This window comes from Sphaeramia orbicularis, chromosome 12 (genome assembly GCF_902148855.1).
Source record: "Sphaeramia orbicularis chromosome 12, fSphaOr1.1, whole genome shotgun sequence".
NCBI classification, from domain to species: Eukaryota; Metazoa; Chordata; class Actinopteri; order Kurtiformes; family Apogonidae; genus Sphaeramia; species Sphaeramia orbicularis.
In genome coordinates, this window is record NC_043968.1 from 31431785 (window position 1) to 31443250 (window position 11466).

Below are 11466 nucleotides of genomic sequence, written 5' to 3' on the forward strand. Positions count from 1 at the left end.
TTTGGCACCAAGTCTTCGTTTACGGTGATTTTCTCTTGTTCGTTGCTCATTTTTCAATATTGTTACCAGCGACTCAGTCCAAACTGATTAAGAACGACTGTAATTGGTGGACCGCTGTGTGCAGTGTGTGTCAGGTACCCTTGAAATTAGATGAGAACACATTGAGTTCATTTACCTCTTACGTTGCAGGACCCGTGTGACTATTACGCACACATACGTCACGATGACGATGCTCAAATGATATATTGTGTGATTCTCTGTGACGATCAGAATTGCAGATACAATTTCGGCACTTTTTGTTTGGTCTGATATATGCAACTTACAAACACTACCTAATCTACCTATTCTTTATGTTCACATATTATTGACTGTGATACTTTGTACAGTGTGTCTCCTTTTAGTGAGATTGTGTCAGAAGTAAATATGATACTTAAATCCATCCAACCCCGAGCCATTAAACACATACAACTGTGAAACTATTAGTGTATTTACATATTAATGGTTCATTTGTGCTTGTGTTTAACAGGAAGTGGAGTTGTGTAGGCAGAACAGCCAAGAGAAACTGGGTCTGACTCTGTGCTACAGGACTGATGATGAGGAGGATACAGCCATCTATGTCAGCCAGGTACAGGCCCATGTCTCTGTTATCTACCCATTCTCTACGTACTCTCATAGACGTTGAATTATACAAGACATATTTAGCTATAGTTCCTTTCATAGGATTTAATGGTAAATGCTTCTTCTTGTTGGATAATGACTCCTGAACAGATATTTACTAAGGCCCAATTTTTATTTTCCTTTGGAGCAGAAAATTGTCACGTTTTTACATACTGAAGCAGAAAGCAAGTTGAACTGACAAACAGAGGAAAGACAAAGAAAATGTTCTCCAATCAAATAAAAACAGTGTGAGATATGCATGGCCAAAGAGGAAGTCAGGTTTGAAATGTGATTCCTCCTGTTATCCCCATTCCTCCTCCTTCAACATTTTTTAATTGAAGCTTTTAATTAGCTCTAAGCGAAACCCTTTTCTTTTCCCCCCACAATATATAAATGACACATTTTCCTCTCTGCTACCTGCTCTGAATTCCAAACACTCAAAACAAAGAATGGATTTAGAAAAGAACAGATTCCTTTAATAATTAAATGATTTTGGGCTCAGTATAAATAGTACTTCATACAGCATTCCTTATAAGAATGGGAACAATTACTGCACTTTCAAGACAATCCTGAATGAATGGGATTATGATTGTTAAGCTCTAAAAACTAAAGTGCAATCGGAAATATTTGTCTCACTCTAAGCCAAAGCTGTCAAAGCCATGATGCTATGATAACTGGAATGCCGCCACATCAGTGTAAATTGCAGAATAATACAAGGATTGTGGTATTTTGACTTCTAATTATTTTGTATATATATTGCTTGTTATTCCACTGGTTTTTCACCTGTTCTATTTGAAGACAGACACAAACACTAAATGTCAACAAAACCACAAAAACACCATGCACACACCTGCTGTCACCCACCAACAGAACATATCTAGGCCTATTTTTGTGTGTTTGATAAAAGGGTAGAAATGCTAATTTCCCTCATTAAAATGTATGTATGTATCGCATTGGTAAGACTTTAGAAAGGCATGATTTTTTTTTCTCTGTTCCGCTAAGGTTTATTTTTTCCACATGTAGCTTTCTCTCTTGATCTTTAATGCAAGAACAACAAAGTTTATGAAATGACTGTTGAGGGTTTTTAGTGTTGCTGCACCTTATTCTTTTCCACTGGGATGCATAGGAGATGTTGATTCATTCAACCAGAATAGAAGAATTTCTGTGCTCTAAACATTTGTGACCTGTAATGTTTGTAGCTGTTGTGTTGTTTTTATTTCTGCTCTTGTGGCCTTGTCTTCCTATGACTCATATGTCATTGTGTGTAATGTCACAGACTTATATGTTATCTCAGGTCTATAACAAGTCACACTGATATATTAAAAAAAAAAAAAAAAAGCAAATGATACAATTCCTGCATTTACTCCATATGAAGTACAGGTATAGTATAGATATCTAATTAATCACATGTCTATCGTGTATGTGTGTGTGTGTGTGTGTGTGTGTGTGTGTGTGTGTGTGTGTGTGTGCAGGTAGAGCCAAACAGCATAGCAGCAAGAGATGGAAGAATCAAGGAAGGAGATCGAATATTACAGGTAATTTTTTTTTTTCCTGATAGTGATGAAATAACAGGTTGAGACTGTACGCTCTCCTTAGCGGTACTTCTATGAAACTGGGTTCATTTTGCTATCTGGCACTTGGCCAGCTTTTTAAGATCAAATAATAAAAGAGAAATTTAGACATATTTCCACCCAGGATGTACCCAATGATGACCTCAGATAATTGAAAAAAAATTATACTCTTGCTCCGAGCCATCCCAAAATTAATGAATTTTTAATAAAATATTGTTATATTATATTTTATATTGTTGCATATATTATATACTGCTATAAATAAAGACACTGTTAAATTTGATGATCCTAGTGGTTTTTCATGAACTTCAGTTTCATTCCAGGTTTTGTGTGTAACCCATTGTGTCCACTGGCGTTACATGCAGAACCTGCCCATTTAAACACATAAATCACGAGTGATTTTGCAACAGCAGTCATTTTTGTAAAACACTCTACCTTGCATAATTAGTTCAATTTCCAAAATGTACCTATGAGAGAATAAAAAGATATTTGAAAAAATAGTAGCGCCTAATTTTTGTGTTACATATATATATTTGTATTAAAAAATCATAGAAAAATGTGTTTTATTTGAAAAATAGTTTGTTTTTTTTATCTCAGTAAATATTTACTTTTAAAATCGACCTAAATTGCCTCCAAACTTGCTTCGTAACATTAGTCTACCTCTGGTTTGAATTTCTAGCCTCTCTATCCTGTTTTAAGGTACCAGTTTCAAAGAAGCACCCTTAGGACAAGAGCTGGGTGAACAGTACTAACAAAAGGTGGAGATAAATTAAGATATAAGGTGAGACTAGACAAGAGTAATGTTGTAGTTTCACTTGCGTTCAGATCAAATATTGTTTTGATGTAAATTGGTTTTCCCATTGGAATACAGGAGTAACAATGGGACAAGATTTGTATTCATGATCATAGACTCAGTTCTCACAGGTGTGTGTAGGTGTGTGTCCATCAGTTCACTGACAACAAGTGAATCTTAAACATTTTTTTCAAGCTGTTCAACAGATATGTTTTTAGTGACCACAAAGAGATGTGAGAATGTATCTCCATGTGCCCTGTGTAGACTTTTCACTCAACTGTGTGATGTTTTTGGAACTCTAAGGTAACAGTTGAAGACTGAGTTGAATACTCATATAGGCTCTATATTCTGCATGCTCAGTGCTGTTTGAGCTTTAAAATTGGTAGGAGATATTTGTGGTATTTCTTTCAATTTAAACAAAAGAGAAAAGTCTCTGTCACATGCAAAATGAAATGGATTGATTAGCTGTATGCTTTTCTTATGAAACTGACATTAGGTTTGCTGTTGACTCTTATTCACTGTTGTGTAATTCTAAGCACTGATATTGACCAAATTTGTTTACTCACATTTTTATGTTAGAAACTGCAGTCTCCATGATACTGACTGTAAATAAAAATGGTGTGGCAAAATAAAAAAAAACCCTACTCTTCAACGTTTATGTCCAACAGCCTGAACAAGAGTGTACCAATATTACCCATCTGGCTTCTCTCGCTGTAGTGTGAGTGATTGTAGGGAGTAAGGCCTGCTGTTCTCCTGCCCCTATTATCTCCTTCTGACAGCCCCATTAGTCTAGTGAGGAAAAGATGAACGCCACCTGTCGAAGAACAGTTAATTGTGTGTCTGGATGTGTAGTGAGAGCAGACTCTCCTGGAGTCCGACTTCATGCTCACTATTGCAGTGAGCAGTCTACTCATGCTTTTACCTCAGCTGTATAGATTTAGAGCAAGGAAAGAGACGTAGTAGTGCACAGGGAGAGAGAAAAGCAAGAAAGAGACTAATGGTGGTGAAAATACTGTGGATAAATTACTAAGATTTTTAAACATGACCATTTATTCTTGTCTTCTTTGTGCAGATAAATGGATGTGAGGTGCAAGACCGGGAGAAGGCCGTCGCTTTATTGTCAAGCGAAGAAGCGAGGAGCATCATACTCATTGTGACGAGGCCAGAAATGCAGGTAAACACTCAAGCGCACATACAGGCTCTCTCTCTGCTCTCTCTGACAACTCTTGTCATGTCAGATAAGAACAGTTGTCTGCTAAGGGCCTTTTTCTTTCACTCTAACTGTCAGAGTGATTGTCTAGAATTTGAAGCACACAAACTAACATATAGCAAGACAAAGATATATTTCTGACAAGATGCTGTGATTTCAGTTGGAAGAAGAGGTATGGCTGGATGATGACCAACAGGAGCTTGTGGAGGAGCTGAAGATGGAAATCCTGGAGGAGAGGAGGAAGCAGAGAGCACATAACTTTGACAGGGGAGATGAGGTGCGGACCAGTAAGCTGTATGAAATGAATCACAAAGGAGAAAGAAAATGGTATAGTAAAGAAGAAGTAGAAAGGCATCACAAGAACAGTTGACAAGGAAGCCAGACTACAGAGGAAAATTTGAAGGAAGTTGACAGGAAGTACAGTATTTGATTTATCAGTACTGCTACCATTTCATAATACTCTGTATAAACAAATTATGAACACAATGTTGCACAGCATGGAAGTAGTACATAGTGCAGTGCTATTTTAAAGGGGATTTCTTGGGGACATTTTGATATTAAAGTTAACTGGTTTTTGTGTCTTGATTCACTAGTATCAAGCTGAAGAAGAAATGACAACAGACACAGCCACCTGCTCCTCCACCAATCAGGACAAAGACAGTGGGTTTGGACCCAGTACTGACAGTCCAGATCACCAGCCTCTGCTGGCCAGACTCCACCGGAGAAGCCCAGCTCACTGCTTGAGAGAGAGATGGCGTGCAGAGCATCCACACACACAAAGGGGAGCTGTATTACAACAGGACACACAGAGTCCAAGGACAGGATCCAAAGGACACGACGGAGTAGTGGGTAGTCGCAATGGCAGTGGTGGGATTCTGGGTTTAGAGAACCGCTTCCAGCAACTGCTGGAGCTTAAGTGTCAAATCCGCAATGGAGTCGAATGTGGGGTTTATTCTATTCGACACAGTATAGAGTGTAGTCTTACTGAACAGGGTGGAGGGGATGGAGATAGTGAAGACGCTGTTGAAGAAGGGGGAGGGGTGGAACATGAGTTAAAGCTGCTAAATGAGGAACTTCGCAGTATTGAGCTGGAGTGTCAGAGCATCATGCAAGCCCACCAGCTCCGCCAAACCCATCAGCTGGAGCCCTCACAGCCTGCAACCTGTTCACCAGTACGGAGCCCCAAAGATGGACACAAGCGCCACGGCAGGCTGGCTGACATCCACGAACACCCAGAGAGGTCAGACAGTGACAGAAAAAAGGACAGCTCCAGTGCCTACAACACAGCAGAGAGTGCACGATCAACGCCTTTAGGCATGGAGAGATCTCCTGACCATTCTCTGCAGAGACACATCAGCATCACCAACCAGAAAAACCTCAGACTGGGCTCCTCCAGTCCCATCCCTATTCCCAAGGCCCAGGGGACCCCCAACCGCAGCAGACCAGCAGACCCAGGCCCTGTTATCTCCAGCAGCCCAGACCAGAGTAACCCATCCAGGTCAGAGTCAGACCCTGCTCTGCCTGCAGATGATGAGAGATGGGAGAAGAAAGGGAGGAGCAGGGATTCAAGAAGAGGGTTTCCCTATGCTTCTTCATATCAGACGTCTCCATATCATGGTCAGGGTGGATCCAGGCAACTTCAGGTATAACCACTGTTGAGATGGTTATTGTTGAAAATAGCTGTCCAGTAAAAATATCAGTAATGAACTACTTTAATGACTTCATCAGAGTAATGCAACTTATAATATTTGATCACTATTTCGTCATGTCTCTAAAAATGTTTTTAGTCAGCCAGTAAAGCTAAATACATGTAAAATTATTGTATTTAAATAATGCAGATCACAATACTACCATAAAATGTATTTATACACTGGAGATTTTTGAAGGTTGATATTAATAGTTTGCAACAGGAAAAAGTTAATATCCAATTAATCAACCGATATAAATATTTGTTCCTATGTAAGTACTGGATAATGATTTAAATTAACATATGTATATATAAGGATATTTTGTATGTTGTCCACACACTTTATTCTGTGCAGTGCAAGCTAAATAGATTTTGGGGATTCTGTTGAAGTCAAAATAATAGATATTTAAAAATATATATATGTCTGGATCACTGAACATCAAATGCAAAGGAATTAACAAATATATATGGAAATAAATTATATTAAACATTAGTCAGCTAGCAGAGCCAGAATCTGCCGGTACAGATCCAAAACCGGTCCAAAAATCCTCCTGTTCTCACAGGTCTGTCTGTAGTTAAAAGTTCTATATGTCTTGAATGAAGGATGTAGCTCACAAACAATGAAATCTAACCCCAAGAAAATTATATTCTGTGTTTTTTAACTGAAAAAAATATAATTGGATGTAATCTCTTTGTAACTGAATTACATTTTTTTCCTTTTTCTTTTTGTCAGAATTGGTAACTGATTGTAATTGCATGTATATTATAATTTAAGTAACGATTTTGCTATACGTAACCTAACAAAATATGTCAGTCTAATGCTAATATGCCTTTAGATGAGGTATGAATGACAAAAGGCTGATGCTTAAAGTCCTCTTTGTGTGTCTCTTTGAGTTGCAGAGCTACATGCAGCTGCTACAGCAACATTCATCCCTGGAGTATTCCCAGAGTCAGTTAAGTCTGCTCAGTGTCTGTCGAGATCCTGTTCACCGGAGTGGACGCCCAGGGGAGCCTCGTCTGGAGTGGAAGGTCAAAGTTCGTGCTGATGGCACGCGCTATGTAGCTCGCAGACCTGCTCGTGACCGAATCCTGAGGGAGAGGGCGTTGAGGATCCGAGAGGAGAGAAGTGGAGGAATGACTACAGATGACGATGCTATGAGTGAGATGAAGATGGGCCGCTACTGGAGCAAAGAGGAGAGGAAGCAGCACTTGGCTCGAGCCAGAGAGCAAAGAAAAAGGAGGGAGTTCATGCAGAAGAGCCGTCTGGAGTGTCTGAAAGAGGGACCAAGCAGCGGAGCTGAGGGCAGGAAGGAGATTAATATCCTGGAGCTCAGTCACAAGAAAATGATGAAAAAACGAAACAAAAAGATCCTAGACAACTGGATGACTATCCAGGAGCTGATGAGCCACGGGGCCAGAGTCCCAGAGGGCTCCAAAGTACATAATGCCTTCCTGTCTGTAACAACTGTCTAGCAGACTCATTCAACTGTATTTTATGCAGGTAGCCTGTCTTTCAAAACTACTGCTTTAGGGAAGAAAGGAAGTTGTGGTGTGATATTAAATTACAATGTCACTACAGAGAAGGTGTGAAGGAATCCTGAAGCAAATGTAACTTGAAGAATGAAAATCAATGTTAAGTTAGTCTCAAACTCTCAAACATTACAACACCTCAGCCTTTTACAAAATGGAAAAAACATTACTTTTAACTGTTTTTACACTGGCTTTTGTTAATGCACTGGCTTCTGACAGCAAATGAATTTGGTAGCATGTAGGTTCAGATGAATTTAATTCAAGAACCAACAAACTTAGTTTTCTGTATACTATGTGTTGTGTAGATCCACTCCATTTTTGTTTTGTTTCATTGCATATGAAGCAACTTCACTTGCCTCGTTCAAGGTGGCATTTTTTTTATAATAGGGAAAAAACAATATTTTTCACACTTTGTACACATGATAACTTTTTGTAAGGACTTTTTTTACTCTGAATGTCAATGTACTGTAAACATCTTATTGTAACTCCTTATTTATTTGGATCACCAGTTGAGACTTTGTTGTATACCAGATTGAAAAACTCTCCCCTCATCTTAAGTCAGAGTTGTCTGAAATGCTCACTTCGAAACACTGACAATATTATTGTGTCCTCTCTCTATTCATGAGCTGAACTTCTTGAACAGTTGCACCTCAACCTAAAGTCAAAACTCTGATCTTTCAAGTAGTTGAATGTTTATTACAAACTTAATATTAACTCAAGGAACATTGGAATCAATCCTAAACCCTAAAGATAAAGGATAAACCTGTGAATTATGTCAAAATGTTAAATAAATCTATGTTTATATTGTCTACTTTTATTTCTATTTATTGTAAATTAATTTTCATGGTCTGTCTGATTGACCTTATGTGGCTGCCCTTCAAAGCCAATACATTTCAATGCATTGTCGAAATATGTATCATATTTGCTGCTTTTCACTGTAAAGTCCCTTGAAGAGGCCTTCAGTTCAGTATTTGTCAGTGGTGAAATTTGTTATAAAAAATTATAAACTAATAAAAAAAAAGCTGAAGAAAGAGACTTTTGTCTTTTAGTCACTACATTTTGTCTGCTTCATAGTTATGTGCTTTAAGTTAGTGTGTTGTCGTGTTTCCCAAGGGTACTTTTACAAAGACATGCAAAATGACAGTATGTGTCTGGGATTATATCATAAATATACAGAGTTCTTCAGAAAGACGAATTGAATGTGACTCATCCAGTAACAGGTTTTTTAATGAAAAAGCTCAGTAGGTGCATAGTTTGGATGGGGGGGGATTGCTCTAGGTTCCAAACTCTAATAGGATGGGTGATGAAACAATTGCAAAATCTGACTGTCCTGGTTCTGATGCCATGAAACTACAACCTCTTAACAGAAGGCAGCAAGGAGAGGGTGGGTAGATTCTCTAATGATGTCCCTCATCATCCCCCAGGCCCCACCTTTTGTTCAGGTATCACTATTTCTGGCTCCAAAATGACCAAGATTATAATGGTCTAAATTCAAACTCAAAGCTTTGAAGGGTAATAAATAAACAATCGTTGACATCATCTTTGTGCACATCTTTTATATAACCTAAGCTCTATAAATTTATTTTCTTAAAATTTTTTTCTAAAAAAAAACTAAAAAGTGATTTTTGTGTTTATGTTAACACATATGAATCATGTTTAATAACCTAGTCTATGAAACGGATACTAAAGAAAAAGACTAAAACGCTAACTAAAGGCATTAAATGGGAGCTTCACTGACTGCTGCGCCTAGAACACTGCCACACCTGTCTCGGCGCTGCACCACACCAAGCCTTCTGATCTCCCCGTTCTCACACACAGGAAGTCATACTGCATTTTGATGTTTTGTGCACACATAGTAATTTACCATGTCACTATAGTTTACAGTATTCATGTATTCACAGTGGGATAGGTGACTGACAGTGTATGTGGGGGGTTGGATGTGAGTGTGTGTGTCCATTTAGTGATAGGAGGCATCAAAGCTAAACTATACTCCTATTTCAAAGCATTAAGGAGATGCTGGTGACGTCTCCTCATCCCTTGTCAATCTGCTGTGTCTGTCCACAGCCCACTGAACTGAAGAATTAATGAGAGACATCAGACTGGCATGCCCATTGCCAGGGCCTTTATGCATAATATTAAAAAAGGTAAGCACTGCACACATTTCCCTCTATAATATCCAACCAGTTATATCTGTGTGACAGAAGTAACATGGCAACTGTAAGGCATAATTCGTTTCCGTCAACTTCCCATTATAAATGATTAATCCCAATGTGCATAGATAATTGAATACATTTAAATGTTGATCAGTTATACACCAGTGGTATTATGCACACTGAAACTGAACTGATGCATTTAGTTTTGGACTGCACTGAAGATTTAAGCATTTAAAACTTAACATACAAATATGAAACAACCACAGCTTTATAGAATATTGACTAAAACTGGCACAGAGAAGCATCACCTTGAATTTGCTGTTACTAACAGTGAAAAATAATTATTTATTTTGTTATTATAACCTTTATTTAACCAGGAAAAAAAGCTCACTGAGATTAAAATTCTCTTTTTAAGAGTGTCCAGGCCAAGACAGGAGCAACAGCAGAAGTTACACAAAATGGAAATCACAGCCATACATTCACAATAATATACATAAGCACCATGAAAGTCAGTACTAAAAACAAACTTAAAACTGATAAGAACATATACATAAAATGTCACCACTATTTTAAAAGTTACTAAAAGTATAACAACAATGTTCCTTAAAAGCATCTCAAAGCTGAGCCCAATTCAATCAGTTAGATCACTCCAAAGAAAAAGAAGTATGTTCAAAAGCCTGAATTTTAGCTCAACAACTTTTATTTGGATGGGAGTAAAGATTTGGTGTGTCTTGGTATTGAAAATAACTTTCAGGTTCTATTGAAAGAAAAGAGTGGTAGCGATCTTCACTACCAAAGTAAATATCCCACTGTGACCTTCATAGACATAATGGTTGATTTAAAAAAAAAAAAAGTAAGAAAAGTGTAGTGCTTAGTTCAGACCAGGTAAGAACCTAGAATGATTTTCCTCATTAATGTGTGCAGCTCAGAAAAGCTACAACTCCTTGTGGAAGACATCTGAGGGATTTTGCTCATTCAGTAATTAGTGTTTGGCGAGGAGTTAGAACCATGCCTGTCAGTAACTTTTTTTAAAAATGTATTCTCATAGCAGAACGTGCCCCAAACACGTAAACATGAATATGTGAAATTTATGCAGCATGACTCTTGAGCCATTCTTCTCATCTAGATCTATCTCATTCAAATTCCAACAGCTAATGTGAGCAGAGCAGGCCCGGGTGCTGCGATGTAGCACAGATGAAAAAGCCTGGTATCCTGGCTTTCTTAGATCTAGTGATGGCTTTGAAGCATCAGCGAGAGAGTGGGACTAGAGCAAAGTCAGGTGTTCTTTTCTGAGATGCAGACGGGGGGTGAGGCTGTGTGTATGTGTGGGTTCTTCAGTGTGATCAACGTGCCACAATAAAAACTTGTGAAAGTCCTGAGCAGATACACCATTAAAAGAAAAGAAAGATACAACACCAAAACAAAAACCAATGTATTTGTGGCTTGATTGCTGAAGCATTTAACCTGTCAGAAATAGCTTCTCACTCTGGCAATATGAACTTCAAATACGTATAGGACTATATTTCTGTCTGTGTTTTATGTGTGATTTTACATTTCAAAGTGGAAGATGCAATTATATCAGCACATATCAATAAAACTGAATAGTTTTGTTTATTGCACTGGATTTATGATCTTGTAAACTATCTACATTACATAGGCGTTTTATTTTAGACTGGTGATTAGAGGTTTTGCGTTGAGGGTGATAATATGCCTCTGATGGACATTTTCATGGTTGAATCTCTTATCTTGTAGGAAAATATCAGTACTGAATGGATAATGGTGCCCTTGAGCTTTGCAATTAACCCTAAGTTGCACGTAAAATCAGTAAGTGGTAAACATAAGCAGAGGGCACTGTGTAGCTTCCA

The 11466-nt window shown here is 38.1% G+C and overlaps 1 protein-coding gene across 1 annotated transcript in view; it reads left to right on the forward strand.

Annotated features, from left to right (window-relative positions):
- The window catches only part of pdzrn4 (PDZ domain containing ring finger 4), a 39995-nt gene extending 31550 nt beyond the window's left edge, over window positions 1–8445 (forward strand). Inside the window, exons 4-9 of the mRNA XM_030148402.1 lie at window positions 527–625; window positions 2130–2192; window positions 4094–4195; window positions 4392–4508; window positions 4825–5874; window positions 6819–8445. Of these exons, the coding sequence (XP_030004262.1) occupies window positions 527–625; window positions 2130–2192; window positions 4094–4195; window positions 4392–4508; window positions 4825–5874; window positions 6819–7391 (2004 nt within the window). The 3' untranslated portion in view covers window positions 7392–8445. The remainder of the gene's footprint in view (window positions 1–526; window positions 626–2129; window positions 2193–4093; window positions 4196–4391; window positions 4509–4824; window positions 5875–6818) is intronic.
- The last annotated feature ends 3021 nt before the right edge of the window (window positions 8446–11466 follow it).